This window comes from Herpailurus yagouaroundi, unplaced genomic scaffold, assembly GCF_014898765.1.
Source record: "Herpailurus yagouaroundi ecotype Mexico unplaced genomic scaffold, PumYag 216, whole genome shotgun sequence".
Taxonomy (NCBI): domain Eukaryota; kingdom Metazoa; phylum Chordata; class Mammalia; order Carnivora; family Felidae; genus Herpailurus; species Herpailurus yagouaroundi.
The window spans coordinates 1,756,552-1,777,204 of NW_024412447.1; the positions used below are offsets into that span (position 1 = coordinate 1,756,552).

Genomic DNA, 20,653 nt, shown 5'->3' on the forward strand with positions numbered 1-20,653 from the left:
GTGGGCGCTGGCCCCAGCCGCCCGCACCGGCCTTCTGTCCTCGTCCTGTTTCCAGAGGCAGGCAGGATGGGAGGGCGTGTATCCTCGCGTTGAAATCGGACGGGCTTTTCGGCGGTTCCTGTGGTCACAGGCTGGAGCCTTCGTGGAAGAGGGGGACGTGGGCGTTAGATGGGCGGCTCTCTCCGCTGTCCCCTTGCCTTGTTCATGGGGTGAGGTTGACCTCGAGCTCAGTACTGACCCAGATGCCGAGGAGAACTCCGCAGGCCCCACACGACCCTGCCCTCGCCAGCTGCACCGGCACACTTGCGGTTGGTCGTGGCCCCTGGGCTGGGCAGGCCAGGACAGCCCTGGTGACCTCGAGGGACTCATTCGACTTCAGGCCCAACCCCTGCTGCTGCTGTGGGCTGCCCTCTGTGGGCCTTTGAGTGCTGTAGCTGTCTCAGAGTTGTGTTTCTCACATTTGAACTTCGTGGATCTGGCCTCTCTGTGAGAACAGCTCGTTCGCCCTGCTTCTGGTCGTCGACTTGGCAAGGGCGCCCTGCGTTGGGCCACCATGCACCGACTAACCTGGAGGCTGCAGGGTAAGGTTGTGTGCAGACACCCAAAGGTGAAAGTCAGTCTGGCCCTGGGTGTGGTGCAGAGTGGGACTGGCTGCTAAAAACCACATCCCAGTCAGAATCTGGAAACGGCATCTGGGGAAAAGCGTTCATAGTTAAGATTGATTGTGTTGAGCGTTAGCTAGTGGTGTTTGTCCCCTTTCAGTGGAAATGCTCCAAGGCCAAGCTTTGTGTGGCTCAGGCAGGCAACTAGGAACCCTGGGGTTGCCATGGCATCAGGTGAGGGCATAGACCCTGCGTGCCCAGCGTGCAGCTGGCCTGCATCCACCAGGGCCTGGGCCACGCAGCTCCTTGGGGCCTCCCGAGCCACGTGTGCGGTCCCACGTGTGCCGACAGTTAAGGACTGGCTGGGCTCCTGGGGCCTGCTGATGTCACCAAGGTGGGGCAGGCTGGGGGGGGGGGGCCTGCTGTGCAGACAGGTCGCCAGGAGAGCACGGAGCACGTCACGCCGTCCGGCCCCACAGCCACCGGCCCTTCCCCAGCCCGGGGCAGCCCGGCCTTGAGACAGATGGAGCCCAGGGACCAGCCACTCGTGGTGAGCATCCCCCGTCGTGTTCCTGACAGGCCTACGGCCCCATGTCCCCAAGGCTGCCTCCTGGCCCTCTGCCCCTTGGTACAGGTGCCCACTTGGCACAGGTCAGGTGTTGTGGCTGCGGGTCCCCGTCCAGGGCCCTGCCTCTGCTCCCCTGTCTGTCCCTCTTCACCCCCTGCCCTGTGATCTCCTCCCCGAGGAGCTCCAGGTCCTGCGAGGGCTGGCCAGACCCGTCTGCTGGGTTACTTGGAACTTGAGCCCACCTGACGGTGGATGAGCCGAGGCCCGGGACACACCCATCGGCTGGTTATAGGGAGACCCCCTCGTGAAGTGGGGGGGGGGGGGGGGCAAGGCAAGAGTTTGGGCTGGGGGTCCCTGGAGAATCGGGAGCAGCCTCGGTGGGGCCCCCGGAAAGCAGCCGCCATGGTGTCCTGACCTCAGGTGGCGCTTCGGATCCGCCCGCTCAGTGACACAGAACTGGAGGAAGGGGCCACCGTCATCGCCCACAAAGTGGGAGACCAGGTGAGGCTGTGGGGGCACAGGGCGTGTGTCCATAGGGTCGTGACACCTAGCGAACATTAATACCGGACACTGCTGCAGACACCGGGGCGGACCCGAGAGAGACCCGAGGACTTTTCTGGCCCAGGGTGGGGGCGAACGGTGAAGGGATAAAGGTGTAGCTTCAGGGGCGTTCGGTGTTACAGAGGATCAAACAGCAAAGGTGGTCACGGAAGGGCTAAGGCCTTGAGCGGCAGCTAGAGGAGGTGGGGGAGGTCGGTGGTCTCCGGGAGGGGGCGATCCAGGCAGAGGGGAGGGTGGCTCAGGCCCTGTGGCAGGGGTGGGTGTGGCTGCCCAGACCAGGGGGGCAGGGCCTGGCGGAGGCGTGATCGCCAAGGGCTGGGGGGGCCAGAGCCGGTCTGGCAGGACCAGGTCAGGGTCTAGGCCCTTTGCTGGAAAAGGGCCCCAGGTGACCGTGGTACGGTGGGGCCGGGACCCCTACTCCTCAGAAACTGCTCACAAGATGAGCTCTCAGTGCGGTTTAGAAATGCCTGAATAAATGCCAAGTGGGGGGGGCAAGACAAATTCTGTCAGATGAATTGGATTTTTCCATCTGTTGTTAGAAAGGCAGCTGTAACGAGGGGTTGACTGGAGTGCCCGGGAGTGTGTTAGCACTTCAGAGGCGAAGGACCCAGGGCGGGGAGCCTGCCAGATGGGGGTGCCTGGTGCTGACGCGGCAGGGCGGAGGGGAGCCCCGGCGGACGCCACGGGAAGAAGAAATGGACAGAGCGTGTGGGCTGCACAAACACTTTGGGTGCTCTGGGCGGAGGCCGCGGTGAATTGGTGCTGAGTCCGTAGATCGCTAAGCAGTAAATCGAGGTGAGGGTCGTTAAATTGGGGGAAGCAGAGATTTGCAGGAAAGGTTTTGGCCCAGGGTTGAAGACTGTATGTGGTGGTGATAGGGAAACAGCGTTGACTCAGCTGAATTCACACCACGAGCGCACTGGGGGGTCAGGATGCGGGCTGGGCCTCAGTCACCCAGGGGCAGGTGACCAGCCAGGCACCTCTGGGGGGGGGGGTTGTGGATTGGAGACTGCCCCGTGCACGGTACTGATTAACACGGACAGGGGAGGGAGGGAGTATTCTGGAATCTGTAACAGCTCTCAGGAGAGTGTCGCTAGTGCCCAAACCTTGGTGGCAGCCCATCTGGGGACTGACGGACCTCCTCCCAGGGAGTGCCTCCGTTGTCCAGGGTGACTCCCGCCCTACCTGATAACGGAGGTCAGAATGCAGCCTCTTGTTTGCTGGCCACACAGCTGGGAGGTGACCGACCCACACCTGCACAGTGGCCCCTGCCCACCCTGGCCCAGGGCAGCTCCGTGGGGGGGGGGGGTCGCCCATCGATTCCTAGTTCAGGATGCCGTAATCCTCGTGGGGAGAACTTCTCCCACTTCCTGGGCTTTGGGGACTGGGTGACTTTAGGGGGACTTCTGGATCATGGGGAAGGGTTTGGTGTGGGGAGTGTGTGTCAGGAGAAGGGAAGTGGCTTCAATGAGTTCGAACATCACTTTTCCCAGGGCCTAGGCCCTTCTGAACATTGTGAGCACGTCGGTCTGTGCAGCAGAAGTGGGGCTGTGTGCCCGCGGGTGACAGGGTGCTTTGACATCCACCCCCCCCCCCCGGGCACCCGCCCTGCCTTCCCCCCACATCCTGTCTGGTCTATCCTTCCACTCCAGGGTGTGCCAGAGCCCACCTGGGGCCTCTCCCAAGGCCGCCTCACTCTACTCTGTACAAGACATAACTTGCTTTTTAAAAAATGAAAGCGGAGTTCATAAAACATAAAATTCGCTATTAATTATTTTTTTAGTTTGTTTATTTATTTTGAGAGAGAGAGGTAGAACAGGGGAGGGGCAGAGACAGAGGAGGAGAATCCCAAGCAGGCTCTGCAGTCAGTGCAGAGCCCAACACGTGGCTCAAACTCACAAACCGTGAGATCGTGACCTGAGACAAAACTGGGTCGGACGCTCAACTGACTGAGCCACCCAGGCGCTCCCAAAATTCACCGTTTTAATGTGAGCAAGTCAGCGGCCTTTAGGGCACTGGCAGTGTCCAAACATTGCCATCTCCCCAGCAGGAGACCCTGCGCCCACTCAGCTGCCCTCCTGCCCAGGTTGGTGGGGGAGCATTGCCCCTTGCTGGCGTGAGCCTGTTTAACTGCCAGGCCTACCCAGCGCTGGGCTGTGGGCCCCTGCGGGGACCTGCCCAGTTCCTCCAACATTCTGGCCTGGCTCACAGCGGGCACCTGTGGTGGGAACTGTGTGGACCGGGGCCGCCCGAGTCCTTTTCTGGAGAGGCTCTCCCGGTTAGCTTACATCATGGAAAGCGTGCTGGCCTGAAGCCAGAGCGGGCCTCAGGGGCCGCTCCTGCCCCGCCGGACTCCCCAGGAACCTCTGAGCAGCCCTCGGACTCCCAAGACCTGTTCCCAAAGCTGCGGACCAAGACGGGGCTCGACCTGGTAGCCAGGAGGCCTGGCGGCCAGGCTCTCTGTCTGCCCAGCCTTGCCCCCAGGACTCTGTGGCTCTGTCCTGGCGCCCCTCCCTCCCCCAGTCCCAGAGCTCCTCTCAGAGTAAACAGAGCTGATGGCCTCTAATGGCCCTGGAGAGGCTCCTTTGAACCTCCCCGTCCCCAGAGGCCCTCAGACTCCTTGCTTTCCCCCCACCTCCGGGAGACCGGGGTGGGGGGGGGGACGGTTAACCCCACAAGGAGAGGCAGGAGCAGGCTGCAGAGCTGGGGGTGGGGAGTGGACGCACTCGTGCACTCAGGGTGGCCTGGGGGCGCACGGCAGCCCCTGCGGTCCATCCCTCAGTTCATCAAAGGGCTTTCTTCCCTCAGTTCATCAAAGGGTGTCCCTGCAGAGCCCAGGGGGTTCTTCACTGAGCCCTGGTACCCGCCGTTGTGTGGGGGACTCGTTGTTGATTGGGTGCTGGTGTTGGGGGTGCCGGGGGGCAGAGCCCAGCAGGCCTGAGGACTTCCAGTTGTGACTTTGGGGTTGCAATAGCCTGGAGAGGCTACCCCTTTGCCTAGGAAGTGGGGAGGACGCCTGGGGGTGGAGCCCCCAGAACCCCCTCCTGGCTGAGCAGCCCTTCTGGGCCCAGTATGGAGCCCCCTCGTGTCATCGAGGGTGGGCGGGCCTGGGGTCCTTGAGGGCGCGTGGAGCCTGCCTGGACTCTGAGCAGCCCCCTCGCTGCTCCTAGATGGCGGTGCTCATGGACCCCGACGAGGACCCTGAGGACACACTGCGGGCACACCGGTCACGGGAGAAGACTTTCATTTTCGACACCGTTTTCGACGAGCATGCCTCACAGGTACCCCCCAGCCCACGGCCACCCGCGTCCTCTCCTCGGGCCAGGCTGGCCGTGGGGGCCCTCTCCAGATCCTGGAGACCCCCTGGAGGACTTGGCGGGCAGGTGGTCCCATCCGTGACTTCTCACAGGAGTCTCCCTGACGAGTAGGAGGGTGGCACAGGGGCCTCCCCGGGGGCAGGTAGCAGGAGGCCCCCTCCCACTGGTGCCCGGGGTTCACACATCTTCTCATTCGTCCATCCAAGCAAGGAAAGGGTGTCCCCTCCGCCGCCCGTGAGGCTAGGGCACACTCCCTGCCCCGGGGCCCCAATCCCAGGGGGAAGGTGGGCTGAGTAAGCAGGGGGAACTGGTCCTCCGTGAGGGCATGCTGCAGAGAGCTAGAACCCGATAGAGGGGCAAGGGGTTCAGGCCGGGGCTTGGGCGCCCCTCCCACACACACACAGAGGAGATGCTGAGCCTCCACGAGATCCCAGCGAGGCCAGGGCAGGGGGTTCGGGCCCAGCGTCAGGCCAGACTCACCAGCACCCATAGCCAAGGACGGGAGGCTGTCCAGCACGTCACCCTACCCTCGCCCGTGAGAGGGGTCTTGTCGCCCCATGCTAGAGAGGGGAGCCCGGCAGAGCAGGATTTGAACCCAGGCGCCCGGAGGTGGGAATGTCACCCCCCCAGGGTGATGATGTCTGGGGCTGTTTGGCCCCAAGACAAAGCCAGCGAGGGACACGGGCTCCGTGCTGCCAGCCCTGCACCCAGCTGCTCGTCCCCTCCCAGCTGAAGCGGAGCCCTGGGGCCCCTCCTTGCACTGCGCACCTCACCTCCAACTGCCCGGGAACCACGGGCTCCTCCGTGTCTCCCGGCTCTTGATTGAGGCACACCAGCATCCCCGAAGCCAGGGCAGACACGACCACTCACTCCCGTCCTTCCTGGCTCTGGGTGGACGGGCCTCAGCTGGGCTCGGCACGGATCAGGCCACTGCAGCTCCAGGGAGGGAGCCAGACTCGGCACGTCAGCGGGAGGAGCAGCGGGGAGGCTGGGGACAGCACCTCAGGCAGGACGGGCGTGCGCCATAGGGCCCGTCGAGGCCCACCACCGCCCGTTGCCACTGGGAATGTCCCCTCCCTCGGGACTCGGCCGCTGTCTGAGCAGGCCCGCTTCCTTCACTCCCGAGATGGTAGCTGGGTCGGCGACAGGAGGGTCCTGCTGAGTGGCTGCTGCCTGTCGAGCGCTGTCCTCGAGGGCTCGACGTGCGTTGTCTCGCGAACTTCTCCACAATCCTCTAAAACATGGAAACCTGATCCCCATTTTACAGATGGGGAAACAAGGCTGCCTGAGATCACACAGGGCCAGGTCACAGTCCCTGACGGTGTAAGTCCAGAGCTGAGGAAAGCAGTACTGGGTGGTGCCTCTAGCCTCTGAGCTGTGTGACCAGCCAGGGCTATGGGGACAATTCAGTGACATGAACAGCAGGGTCCAGAGTGGGTGCCCTGCAGGGCAGAGGAGGTGGGACTGTCATTTCTGCCTAATGTAGCCAAACGTACACCCCTGGAGGTATCCTTTCTTGAATACCCCTGTGGACAGGGAGCTCACTACCACACCTATTGCTAGGCACTGTTGCCTTACGTGAAATGCTACCGTCCTGAAACTTTCGCCCCTCGGTCCTGGTTTTGCCCCAGAGAGAGGAGTCCCGACGCTCTTCACAGACACACAAATCCTGCTGTCACCTTCCAGTCGCTGCATTCTGTGTGGTTTCTCTCAGATCTTGAGAAGTCCTGGAGAGGACTCGTGGGTGTCTAGGACCGAGCAGATGTCACGCTCCTGGCAGGAGCTGTCACGTGCACTCCCGCGTAATCCTCCCTGGAAGCTGGGAGCCCGGCCCCACCTCACCCAGGGGGCGGCACAGCAGGACAGGGGCCGCTGCCATCCTCCCGGGGGTCCCTGGCCATGGGCAGAGGGAACGGGACGTTGCAGACATCACACGTGTGTCCTCTCCAGCAGCCACGTGCCCTGCCTCGCTGGGCCATGCGTTCCACCGTCCATCCGTCTGTCTGTTCACAGGAAGACGTGTACCGTGCCACCACCCAGCACCTAGTGGAAGGCGTCGTTTCTGGATACAATGCAACGGTGTTTGCCTATGGCCCCTCAGGTAGGGCCCCGGGCAGCGCCCCGAGGAGGGCATGGGGTGGGGGGAGTGGACTCTCCCTGATAGTACAAGACACGTGCCACGCGCTGGTTTCACCGGCTCTTCTGTCCTGGGAGCAGCCCCGAGAGGCAGGTCAGGCCATCCCCTTTCTGCTCACAACACAGCTGGGCCTCGGCTAAAATGACCTCCCCAAGGTCACACAGCTGGGAGGAGTGAGTCTGGGGTTCAGCCAAAGCCCGCACCTTGCTGCCTGTCAGAACCCACAGACGTCTTCTCCGCACCCACTGGGTGGGCTCGACAGAGGTCCGCAGAGCTGAGCTACCTGCTGAATCCTGAAGCTAGAATCACAGAGGGCCGGGGCAGGTGGGGAGACTGAGGCCTGAGACGCGCCTTGCCCAGAGTTGCGGCCTGTTCGCTTCACTTCTTCATTCAGCAGGCCTTAGGGAGCACACACCCCGTGCCAGGCTCTAGCGTTTGGGGAGCCGGTTGGGGGCAGGCGAGCGGCGCCCCTGTAGAGAGGCACTCTGTAGCAAGTTGCACGCGTGTCCCGTCACTGTAGAAACAGCACCGGCTCGGGCCTGGGGGAAGAGGACGCCTCTGGGGCCCACCCCCCACACCGTCTGTGTCCTTGCTTCCATCCCGCTATCCCTGCGTCCGCGCTTTCTCCCGCACGTGAGCCATCAGACTCCGGGTCTTTCCCCTGGTTCCCGAGGTGGAAGATGAATGTGTCAGCGTGGTCAGGACAGTCTGTCCAGTGTGGGCGGACATGTGAACGGTCTCCTGGGAGCGCGCGCCCGGGTGGGTTGGAGCCCACTCAGGACTCCCCGCCTGGGCGGGCGCCCCGCCGTCTGCAGGCGCAGGGAAGACGTACACCATGCTGGGCATGGACGCGGAGCCCGGCGTCTACCTGCGGACCCTCAGTGACCTGTTCCGGGCCATCGAGATGCGCGGCAGCACGGACTGGGGTGTGTCGATGTCTTACCTGGAGGTGAGCTGCCCACCACCTCGGTGCCCCGTGCACAGCAAGCCTCTGTGTCCCCCCCCAGATACCCCTCACGGGGACTGTCAGCCCTTGGGGCGTCTGAGATCTCCCCGCAGCCACGAGGCCCGTGATACCTTAAACCTCCTGCTTTCTTTGCACCAAAGCTTCTCAGTTTCCAACTTTTGTCTCCCCTCCCAGATTTACAACGAAGTGATTCGGGATCTCCTGAACCCGTCCTCGGGGTTTCTGGACCTGAGGGAAGATTCTCGGGGCAGCATCCAGATCGCAGGCCTCACGGAAGTCTCTACCTCTAACGCGCAGGAGGTGAGGGTCCCAGGGGCCCCCGGAGGGAGGCGTGCCTCAGCCTGGGCGGCCGCGCTCACCACAGCTCAGGGGGCGGAGCTGGACGCACAGCTCCGTGTCATTTCTCGGCTGAGGGGACGTTGTCCTTGCGCCCACACCCCTCCCCCGGCCCATGCTCAGGGCAGATGTCACCGATGGACTGCCCATTCTTCCCGCTGCACCCAGACGCAGGCTGGGAGCCCTTCCCTACACGGCAGCCCAGCCTGTCAGGGTCAACTGCATGCTTGAAACCCACTTGCCATCCTGAGTGGGCGTGTTGTCCACTTGTCTGCAGCCTTCTGTCTTATCTGTCCGTCCCCCACTCCCCCTGCTGGCCCACACTCCGCAGTGCCCTCAGGATGGGCCTCCTGCTTGCCGGAGAGCCTCATGCCTCCCTGTTGCCCCCAGGTCCTTCACGGACGCCCCGAGGCCCAGCCGTGTGCCCTTAGCGGTGCCCCTCGTGGGTTCAGGTCGGGGAGAGGAGACTTCCTGCCTGTTCTCCCATGGTGACACTGTGTCAATGTCCTCCCCCACCGCATGCTCTGTGGCCTCAGCACCGCCCGGCACGTAGCAGGTGCCCCGCGAGGCTCGCTGGCCTGATCCCCACAGCGGCTTGCACACAGTGGGTTTCAGCCCAACCTGCCAGCTCCAGGGAGACCACACGACTGCGGGGTTCTGCGGTGAGAGGTTCTGGGACACAGGCAGGCGATCCATTGGTGATGCCTGCCACGGGTAGAGGAGGGGAGAGCGGTACAAGTGTCTGCACCCTGCCGTTCCTGCCGCAAACCAGAAATTGCCTCCTCTGGACGAGGTTCTGTCGGCAAAGAGCTGCCCAATAGGGCTCGGGGGACAGGCCTCCTTCCTGCTTCGTGGTTCTGCAGGGAGCGCGTGGCCTCTCGGAGGCCCCCCCGACGCCCCCAACTCTCCCTTTGTCCTCAGATCATGCACCTTCTCACCAAAGGCAACCGGCAGCGCACGCAGGAGCCCACGGCCGCCAACAAGACGTCATCTCGCTCCCACGCGGTGCTGCAGGTCACCGTGCGCCAGCGGAGCCGCGGCTCGGACTTGGCGGAGGGAGTGCGCGTCGGGAAGCTCTTCATGGTGGACCTGGCGGGCTCCGAACGGGCGTCGCAGGTTCTGTCCCCCCTCCCGCCCAGTCACACCGTCCCCAGTCACTCTGGTCTGCGAGCGGGGCCCCTCCTTGTCCAACAGCATCTTCAGCACCTAGAACAGCTCCTGACCCCGCAGGGGGCCCGCTAGCTCACTGGCTACGGCTACAGAGTGAGCCGCTTCTCAGCACGTGCTGAGCAGCCAAGCCCACGGAGCCACAACTTACAATTGCACAATTCCCGAGTGGCAGGCTCTCCTGACCCACCCACCCTCAGGGAGCTCTGAGCCTCTGGGGGAAGGCAGATGTGTGACCAGAGGATTACGGCGTGGGTAGGCCTGAGCTTTGAGATTCACAGTCTGCACAGAGGCTGCAGAGGAGGGCAGGGTGGTGGGGTGGGGTCATCAGGAGTTTGGGGGAGGGTGCAAGGAAGGGCATGTCAGATGGAGGGAACGTGGCTGTTGGGAGGACAGTGCCCAGTTCACTCCTGCCCAACATGGCCACAGACCCTGACACTCCTTCCGAGGGCCCCGCCTGCCTGCCCCTGGGCTCTGGGCTTGCCTGTCCTTTGCAGCACCTGTCGCTGGGAATGGGGCTGTGCTTACCTTGTGCTGCCCGGTGGGCTGGGCCTTCCTTGAAGGCAGGACCCAGCCCCAGGCTGGGCACAGAGAAGGTGTTTGACAGAGGCCAAGTCAGAACAGTGGTGTTACTGACAAACGACAGTTTACCCGTCCCCAAAGACCAGGCCCTTAGCGTGCACAGTCCACATAATCCCCCCAGCGCAGTATAGGGTGGGGAGCATGTGTGGAGCTGGGACCCCGGCGTGGTGTGGATCCAGGCTTTGGGCCTGGGGGTGTTGGGCCCGCATCTGTGCCTTTCACTGCTGTGATATTCGTGCTTCTGGTTGGCATCACGTGCTCTGTGTCTTTGGGGTTTTCCATCATGGAGTCGTTTCACTCATCCGTTCACTGACCTGCCCTCCAGCTGCCCTGCCGAACTGAGCAGGGCCTCGCCAGCTGCCAGGGTCAGGCTGGCATAAAATGTAGTGTGTTCGTAGAAACTGTGAGGCACAGCAGGGCCAGGACACCAGGAGACGACCGCCGTTGGAAAGATAGTCTTCGCTGGCAGTTCCCAGAGGAGGGGGCACGGGATGCCATGCGGGCCACAGGGGACGCCCCAGGGCCAGTCAGGAGGCAGAGGGAGGCGGTGCTTGGGCGAGAGCCTTACTGTGGTTTCTGCGCGAAGGAGCGGGCGAGGCGGGGCGAGCAGGCTGAGGCCCGGCCAGTCTGGGTGATTCCAGTGGGCTCCAGGGCACGGGGGCTGTCCCGGCTGTCTGGTCCCTGGGGGTTAGGACTGGGGGACAGTGGCCCAGAGTGTGAGGGCCCCACGGAGGAGGGGGTCGGGGTGTGGGCTCTGGGTTGGCTGGTCTGCATCCGAGAAGTGTGCTCCTGGGTGAGGGGTTTAGGACCCTCAGGAACTGGCTGGCCCTAGGGGGGCGGGGGCAGTCCCTCTAGGGTCAGCAAGGGCTCCAGGTGTGAAAGCATCAGAGTACAGACAACAAAGGACACGGCTGACACACAGGCAGATGTGGGTGCCGACAGGTTCATGCAGGTGGAGCCCCATGTGATGAAGGTCTGGGACTCTGGCCTGTTCCAGCTGGGCTTGGCTGTGTCCTCAGGGGACAAGATGGAGGGGTTTCCACAGAGGGGGTCCAGGGTCTGGGTCCTTGATCTCACTCCCCTCTGACTTGCTGTGTGCCTTTGGGGAAGCTGCTTCCCCCTCTGGGCCTGGTTTTGTTTCAGTTGTATATTCAAGTGGCCTGCACGGGCTGCTTTGAGAATCTGCTCAGTTCTCGCGCACTGTCGTTTCTTCACCGAAAACCACGCATAAAGTAATCTATTCCCGGGCACAAGGTCTCTGAGAAAGCCCCCTCGCTCTATGGCACAGACACATGACGTGGGCAGCTGTCCTGGCTCTGGCCACTCCAGCAGCTCTGGTCCTACCCTGCACCAGCTCCCACCTAATGAAATTAGTAGCCAGCATTTACTGCTTGCCTCTGTGGGCACAGGTCCGAGCTGGCCTGTTGCACACATTCCGCACTGAATCCTCACTTTAATCCCTGTGAAGTTGGAAGATTGCCCCTTCTGGGAAATAAGGAAGCTGGGACAGGCTGGGAGAAGCGTCAGGGATTCTCAGACCGTGCTGTCAGTTGGCTTCCCGTGCCTTTAAGGAGGAGACGTTCTTTCCCCCTGGTTTCACAGGTACTAGAAACGCAGTGCAGAAAATGTGGAAAATAGAGAGAAGGGGAAGAAAGGGAGAATCCCCGTGGTGCTTGCTCTGGGAGGTGCTCATGCTGCACCTTCACGCGGGCAGCGCCTGCTGTGGGCCAGGTGGTGCCGGGGTCCCGGGCCACCGTGGAGCCTGGGGGGTCCAGTGGAGAGCGGCTAGGAAGATGTTAAGGGCGTCAAGGAGCACGGCGGCTGCCAGGGAAGTTACATGGTGAAGGAAGTCGGGTGCGAGGCCGGCCACCACGGCCCCCCGCTTCAGAGAGTGAGGTCGGGGGTGCCCCTGCAGGGGGGGGGGGGAAGGACAGGGAGGTTCTGGCCTGGGGGGCGCCCACGTAAACCCGCACGCTCACCTGTTTCTTGTCAGAGTGGGGTTGTCGTGCACAGAGCTCCCTGTCACCCATTTCTCATCTCGTTTGCTCACTGGAGAGCCTGTTGGCTTGGCCACACCCCTCCCTGGACGCTTAGGGCTCCACGCAGAGTCCCGGCACCCACTTCCGGGCCCCAGGCTGTCGGGAGCAGGGGTGCCCGGGCGGGACGGGGTCAGTGCACCGTGCGGACCTCGTCCTCTCCCACCCAGACCCAAAACCGCGGCAAGAGGAGGAAGGAAGGCGCCCACATCAACCGCTCCCTGCTGGCGCTGGGCAACTGCATCAACGCGCTCAGCGAGAAAGGCGGCAGCCGGGCGCAGTACGTGAACTTCCGGGACAGCAAGCTCACGCGCCTGCTGAAGGTACGGCTGCGGCAGCCGCCTGCATCATCCCGGGCTTCTCTGCCGGGAGGGAGGCCCAGACCTGGCTCCGAGGACCCCTCCAGGAACCCCCGAAGGCAGGAGAACGCTGTAGACCCCGTTGCTAGTCACTGCCTGACTCCCACACCATCCCTCTGAGTATGGGCCGGCCAGGGGCTTGCATACTCCCAGAGACAGAAAGCTCACTACCTTACTGAGGCCGCCTGTCCCATCCTGGGCCGTCTGACATTGAGACACTGCCCTCTGTGCTGAGCTGGGTGCTGTCCTCTCTATTCCATAGCAAGAGGGTGAGTAAACAAATTGGCACAGCAATAAATACACATCCCTGCAGGTGTGGCCTCTCTGCTCTGGTCTCATCAGAACAGAGGTCCGATGGGGTGGCCTTGGGGCATGTCTCATTGTGTCCCTTCTGCACGTCCCCTCCCCAAGCACCAATCCCTTGGTCCTGCCATCACCTGCTCCCCTCAGGGTTTGGAGCAGGAACCTCAGAAGGAGGGTCCAGGCGGGCCTGGGACGGGCACTGGAGGGCCTCTTCCCATCACCCCCAACTCAGACCCTCTGCTGAGCAGGACGCCCTGGGAGGGAACAGCCGGACCGTGATGATCGCGCACATCAGCCCGGCCAGCACGCACTTCGAGGAGTCTCGGACCACCCTGCTGTATGCCTACAGGGCAAAGAACATCAAGACGAGGGTGAGGCGCGCCCCCCCCCCCCGGTTCGTCGGCGGCTCCCCCGCTGGCCAAATTCTCCGGGCTCCCTCTGGAGCCTCCCTTCCACCCCAGGGCTCCTGGCGGCCCTGGGCTTGTGGCCGCCTGACTCCAGCCTCTGCCGCCACCTTTACGGGGCTTCCCCAGGAGGATCTCATCTCAAGAGCCTTTACTTAACCTGCAAAGACCCTTTTCCCCAATGAGGCCCCATTCGCAGGGTTCTGTGGGTTCAGGACATGAGTTGACTTAGCTGTTCGCCAGGCACCCTCTGAGCTCTTGATGTCTGGATTTATTTACCTCTTCACGCCCTCTCCCCGGGAGGGAGGCCCGTTATCCCGTTGTGCAGACTGGGCAGCCCGAGCGGAGCACCGAGAGAGGCTCCCACGTTCTGGCTCCAGGGGCCACACTTTGGGCCCCTCCCCGCTCTGACTGCAGCTGCACTCGGTGTAGAGGATCGGTCTGTGCGGCCGCGCGGGTGTTTAGTGGCACTGTGTGTGTCTAGTGGCCAGCGAGTGAAGGGGACGCTTGCGGGGATGAGCCCCGTCCCGAAGCGTGGCCACGAGCTAGGTGCCGGGATAGCGCCTACTCTCAGCCAAGCTTCGAGCACCGCAGCGGGCAAGGCCACTGGGAACCGTGTCTCCCACACACAGATCTGTCACTTCCAGCTGTGGCCAGCGCTCTCAGTGACAGCCGTGGGGCGCGAGAAGGGAGAGTGACAGAGGAGACAGAGTTTAGGGGGTCAGTCCAGGACGCCGGGCCCCGAGTGAGGAAGAGCGTGTGCCTCGTGGCCTGCTGGTTCACCCTCCAAATCACCAAAGAGAAACCGGGACCCGTGTGCGTCCGAACGCTGTGTCACTGGCAAGCCCCAAAGTGCCCGTCCAAGGGGACGTGGCGAGCAGACAGCTGCGTCCCTCTGGTGGACTGCTGGGCAGCTGTTACAGAAGGTGGGGTACACGCATCCGGGCAGACGGACCGCGCCCCAGCGACAACGCTGGCTGAGGGAAGCAAGTAAAAGTGAGAAAAGAAAGCCAGGCGGCACCCGGCTGGCTCAGTCGGGGGAGCATGGGACTCTTCATCTCAGGGTCGTGAGTTTGAGCCCCACGTGGGGCATGGAGCCCACTTAAAAATTGTTTTAAAAAGAATAGTAACCCCAGTTTGATATGTTTACATTAAAAAAAAAAAAAAAAAAGCCAAACCTGTACCAAGAAACTCCCTATAGGTGTCTCTGGAGATACATTTATATGAACAGAACCACCTCCAGAGGGCACACACCCAACTGACCACAGTGGTTACCTCTGGGGAGGGCCTTTGACGGATGTTCGAATTTTCCGTATTGTGCCAAATACGCATGACCTAAAATTTACCATTTCAACCACTTCTGAGTGAGCAGCTCAGGGGCACCGAGCACATTCACGTGCTTTGCAGCTGTCCCCACTGTCCGGCTCCAGAACGTTCCATCTTTCCACACTGAGACCCTGTCCCGTTACACACAGACTCCCCACGTGCTCCCCCAGCCCTGGCCCCACTGTCTACTCTGTGTGTGTGAGTCTGACGACCCTGTGACCTCGTGTGACTGGGTCCCACTGTGTGTCCTCCTGTGTTGTGAGTCTGACGACCCCAGGACTGCGTGGGAGTGGGTCCCAGTATGTGTCCTCCCGTGTCCATGAGTCTGACGACCCCGGCACCTCAAGTGAGTGGGTCCCAGTGCATGTCCTTCTGTGTCTGTGAGTCTGACGACCCCAGACCTCGTGGGAGTGGGTCCCAGTGCGCATCCTCCCGTGTCTGTGAGTCTGATGATCCCGGGACCTCGAGTGAGTGGGTCCCATGCATGTCCTCCCGTGTCCGTGAGTCTGACGACGCTGGGACCTTGTGGGAGTGGGTCCCAGTGCGTGTCCTCCTGTGTCCGTGAGTCTGATGATCCCGGGACCTCGAGTGAGTGGGTCCCAGTGCGTGTCTTCCCGTTACGTGAGTCTGACGACCCCGGGACCTCGAGTGAGTGGGTCCCAGTGTGTGTCCTCCCGTGTCCGTGAGTCTGACGACTCTGTGACCTCGTGTGAGTGGGTCCCAGTGTGTGTCCTCCCGTGTCCATGAGACTGACGACCCCGGGACCTTGTGTAAGTGGGTCCCAGTGCGTGTCCTTCCGTGTCGGTGAGTCTGACGACTCCGTGACTTTGTGTGAGTGGGTCCCAGTGTGTGTCCTCCCATGTCCGTGAGTCTGACGACACTGGGACCTCGTGGGAGTGGGTCCCAGTGCGTGTCCTTCCGTGTCTTGCTGTGTCACTCAGTATCATTTCCTTGGCTTTCATCCACATGGGAGCAGGTGTCTGGGTTTCCTCTCTTTTTAAGGCTGAGTTGCATTAATCTGAATTTTCTTGACATAAATGTGCTGGCATAGCTGTAGCATAAATATCACATAGTGGGTCCATTCTGGCTAGGTCTGACCTCGGCCACATGTCCCACCCACCAGGTGAAGCGCAACCTACTGAACGTGTCCTACCACATCGCACAGTACACGGACGTCATCTCCAACCTGCGCAGGGAGATCGAGCACCTCAAGTCCAAAATTGAGAAGCAGGAGGAGGAGAAGAGAGGAAAACCCGGGGTCCAGGATGCACAAGGTAGGGCGAAGCTCCTGGGGCCTCCTGTGGCTTTGCCACCCAAGCCCAGGGCACGTGGCCGTGGCCGTGGATTTCCGTCCCAGCCTGCCACGCGCTGCCTGTCGCTCCCTGGCCCGCAGAGTGCGGGGAGTGGCTGCCTTCTCTGTCTCCTGATCTCTTCCTTCTTTACTTTTCACCCTCCCACCATTTTGTTTTTTCTTTCCTCTTAGATCAGTTTTTCTTTAGAAACACAAATCTTTCATTCCGGGATAACTAGATTTACACAGAAGTTGCAGAGATAGTACCGAGAGTTCTTCGCTTCCCCTCATGTTGGCGTCTAAATTGTTATTTATCTGTTGAGGCAAAACCTCACATAGCAAAATTCACCATCTTTTTTTAAAGTTAATTTATTTATTTTGACAGAGAGAGAGAGAGAGACAGAGAGAGAGAGAGAGAGAATGGGGGAGGGGGCAGAGAGAGAGAGAGAATCCCAGGCAGTCTCCCCGCTCAGTGCGGAGCCCAACTCAGGACTCAGTCTCACGAACTGTGACATCATGACCTGAGCCGAAGTCAAGAGTCAGACGCTCAACCCACCAAGCCACCCAGGTGTCCCTAAAACTCGCCGTCTGAAAGTGCACCGTTCACTGGCATTTGGCAGACCCCAAGAGTTCTGGGTTCGCCCCTCCACCTGGCCGGCCCCAAAGCAAACCCCGTGCCTGGCATGCAGTTTCTCTCTGTCCCTCTTCTCCCCCAACCTAGCTTTATTTAGGCCTCCCTTAGGGGTGAGCATATCATAGCTTTTCCATAAAATTATAAAATTAATCAGTAAGTTAAAGTAACCATAAAAATGGCAGTAAGGAAGTCAAGTGTGCTTATGCGTATAAACACGTGCTTACCTACCCACAGACACGTTCTTGTGGCTAATTGAGATAGGCTTTGCCATAATGAATAAAGACATTTTGAAAATCCGCAGGAAGGAATAAATGGTCCAAAACTGAGGAAGAGAACAGGCGATTCAGAGAATTCCCAGGGGCCGACAAACACGGGAAAAGATTCTTAACTGCGTTAGGAAACAGATACACATTGAGATAATTTTCACTTGTGGGATTGGCTAAAGTTGAAACGCAGGTAACAGCGAGCGGATGGTATGCGATACATTGTGTAAATGGCAGCTTAAACACTCTTACTGGGAACAGGAGTCAACGTGTCTCAGGGAGGCAGGCTTGCGTCTGTTTGAACTTACAGTGTGTGTGTTCTGTGCCCCAGCCCTCTGCACCATGCAGGTGCACCTGCATGCCACGAGGCATGCCTCTCCCGTGCCCAGGAGGCTGTGGGACCCTAAGGTGCCCATCAGAAGGGGCATCCCCCACTGTGGTTAGGGAGGGTGGCTAGGCCAGTCTGTGCAGCCGGGCCCCTCGAGGGTGCGTCACTGGGTGGCCATGAAAGAGTAGCAGCCCTCCGATCCCATTCACCCACCGGAAATCCCACACGTGTCTCTACATACACGTTCCGGCACAAAACCCCGCAGGGAACGATCCGGAAGGGCACACATCAAAACGGCAGCCATGGTTTTCTGTGGGTGGGGATCGGGGATTTGGGGGGTGGAGACCAGATGACAAAGAGGGTCTTCAGTCTTGACCTATTATTTGAATTTTTCTGATAAAAACAATGTCCCGTGTTGCTTGTGTAAATACCGCGAATTATAAAATCATAGTACTAAGTGTTCACGACGCGCAACTTGCTGAATACGGCAAAGCACGGGAGGAAAACAGAACTCAGCCACAGGCCCGCAGCTTGCAGCTGGTTCTGTACGGTCTCTTCAGGAGATGAGCACGTGCGCCCACTGCCCCACGTGCCCCCAGTGCCCCACACGCACCCACCGCCCACGTGCACCCCAAAACCAGGGGGGGTTATGCTCTTCACGCACCGGTTGAGGGCCTGCGATGGAAAGGGTGCCCTTCTCAGTGAGGTCCAGATGGCCCTGTCCTCAAGCAGCGTGCACTCTCACGGGAGGGAGACAGCAATGATCGGGTGGAGGTGTGAGACCGAGAAGCCGGGTCGGGTCGGAGTTGGAGGGGAGGAGGCCACGTGAGCTCGGCCACATATCAGGGCCTTTCTGAGGAGGCCGCGTCTCGCCGTGCGAAGGAACGAGCCACACACAGACAGGGGGCTGAGCCTTCTGGCCGAGGGGACAGCATGTGTAAAGGGCCTCGGGGAGAGAGCAGGCCGGTGTGGTGGCGCGGGGGCGGAGGTGTGGCGGGGATGAGGCTGGAGAGATGGGCAGGCTGGTGCTGAATGGGGCCTGGGCTTATGCTGAGGGTTGGCATCCGGGGAGGCCCGGCAGGGTGTGGGCAGCAGAGCAGAGTTAGGGGCCCCCTTGAGATGCACAGTCGTAAGTGGAAGGGAGACCAGGTGACAGAGCGGTTTGCCTCAGTGCGCTGCCGGGGAGGAGGGTTCTCCACGGTTGCGGGTTAGCCCTGCGAACACAGCAGGACTTGAGGGGAGGCCCGGGGCGACCACCATGGTCTCCCGTGAGCGCCAAGGAAAGGTTGAAAATGCTCACAGTCCGTGATGGGATTTCCAGCACTCGTGGGGGAGAAGGGCCGGCAGGGAGGGGCAGAGCCCCCAGGCTGCAGCTACGCCTGTGACCCAGCCTGGGGACCCCTGTCTGTGGAGGTGGATCCCCAGAGGACAGGAGTCAGGAGCACCTGAGAGGATTCGGGAATCACCAAGAATAAGGAGAGAGCAGTGCTGAGGAGAAACTGCTAGACTGAGCGTGGATGTCATCCCTGGAGAAGGGTCAGTGGCATCTGGGAGGCCCTGGTGAGAGGGTGTGTTGATTTCTGCTCCTGTCTTCTGTCCTCTCCTTCCTCACACCAGCTGTGGGTTTCTCCTTCCTTTCCTGGTTCCCTGAGGTCACTGCCATCGTTTTGCTGTGTACCTGTGTGGGTGGTGTTTCCCAGAGAGGGACACGGGATTTGCGTGCGTGCGTAGCGTGGGGCAGGGGCGTGGCTTAGTGCCTTTACACAAACAGCACCAGCCTATAGCTGTGCCTAGTGTCTCTCCTCCAGGATGTGTCCTGGGCCCGCCCATAAGTGCAAATGGGTCTGCCCCTTCTAACAGAGCGGTGTACAGGAAGGACACACGAGAGTTCGCAGTACCTCGTCCCTTTTGATGGGCACTTGGGGGCTTTCCGGTTACGTAGCCTCGCTGAGCACACGGCACCTGTTTCTCTCCGGTGATTCGGAGGTTTGGGTTTCTGTTGGAGCAAGAGGATGAGGGAAATGTGCAAACAAGAGGGGCTGTTGTTGATGGCAGCTGAGTCCCAAGGGGCCAGCGGAGGGTGTTGAGGGCAGCTGAGTCCCAAGGGCCAGCAGAGGGTGTTGATGGCAGCTGAATCCCAGGGGGCCAGCGGAGGGCTGGGGGGCCAGTGAGGGTGGAGGACAGGGTTGTTGTGGAGAATTTGCAAAGCCAGGTGGTGGCCAGGATGCTTGAGCTTCGTTGGGGTCGGGGGTCAACAGGCTGCATGGTGAGAGAGCCTTCATCCTGATGGCCTCTTAATTATTGGGGCTGGTCCTAGGTGGTCTGTAGTGGGGATACAGGCAGTGTCCTGAGGGGTGGTGATCTCACGATGAGCCCTGAGGGCACCACAGGCTTCCCTTGGGTCCTGCTCTGCCATGCCTGGGCAGCAGTGGGACCCTGGTGTGCACAGCTTTGCCAGGATCATTATGAGCATTTCCAGGATACCAAGTACTCCCCAGAAACCTTGGTTCGGTCATCTGCCTGCATTGTGCATTTCACCCATCTCCGATCGCTTGACATTGAGGGAAAAGGTGCCCCTTGACCACTGCCCTTGGGTCAGAGGAACAGACTGCATGCGTCCAGAGTGGAGCTCCCAGTGGGGCAGTCAGGGACTACCATCAATTAGTCATAAACAGCCATTAGGTAGGAAATTACATGGAAACAAAAAAGACAAAACGGTTTGTTCCGCGGAACTTACGTTCTAGCAGGAAAGGGGGATGTCAAACGTCTATCACAAAATGTTTATCAATTATCGATATGCAGAGGACTGTGAAGGAGAAGGCGTGATGTTATCAGAACAAGTGGCAGGTGGACCCAGATTGAGAATCTGGGAGGGTTTCCCTGAGGAAGTGAGGTATGAGCTCAGATGGCTAGCCCAGTCACACCCCTCCTTGGATTCCTGAGACTCAAATCCAGGTAACCCGACCCCAAACCAGGCAGGGAGACCATCTAAGTCATCTACCCAGTTATCTGTCTATTCATCCCTTCATCCATCCATCAATCATTTACTCACCCATTCATCCATCCATGATCTAGTCATCCATCCATCCATCCATCCACCCGTCCATTATTCACCTATCCATCCATCTTTCCATCCTTCCATTATTCACCCATCCATCTCTCCATCCATCCTTCCATCCATCCATTATTCACCTGTCCATCCATCTTTCCATCCATCTATCCATCTTTCCATCCATCCATCCATCCATCCATCCATGAATCCATTATTCACCTATCTATCCATCTATCCATCCACTCCCTCCACCCATCCATTCATCCATCTGTCTCTCCATCCATCCATCCACTCCATCCATGAATCCTTTATTCACCCATCCATCCATCTCTCCATCTATCCACTCCATCCATTCATCCATCATTCACCCATCCATCTATCTCTCCATCCATCCATCCACTCCATCCATCTATCCATCCA

General features: G+C 60.4%; 1 protein-coding gene across 1 annotated transcript in view; it reads left to right on the top strand.

Moving 5' to 3' along the window:
* The first annotated feature begins 2,279 nt into the window (after positions 1-2,279).
* Positions 2,280-20,653, top strand: part of LOC121017501 (kinesin-like protein KIF19) — a 39,867-nt gene continuing 21,493 nt past the window's right edge. Inside the window, exons 1-9 of the mRNA XM_040455734.1 lie at positions 2,280-2,526; positions 4,902-5,012; positions 7,062-7,149; positions 8,001-8,134; positions 8,327-8,452; positions 9,410-9,604; positions 12,444-12,596; positions 13,184-13,306; positions 15,789-15,939. Coding sequence (XP_040311668.1) covers positions 4,902-5,012; positions 7,062-7,149; positions 8,001-8,134; positions 8,327-8,452; positions 9,410-9,604; positions 12,444-12,596; positions 13,184-13,306; positions 15,789-15,939 — 1,081 coding nt within the window. The 5' untranslated portion in view covers positions 2,280-2,526. The remainder of the gene's footprint in view (positions 2,527-4,901; positions 5,013-7,061; positions 7,150-8,000; positions 8,135-8,326; positions 8,453-9,409; positions 9,605-12,443; positions 12,597-13,183; positions 13,307-15,788; positions 15,940-20,653) is intronic.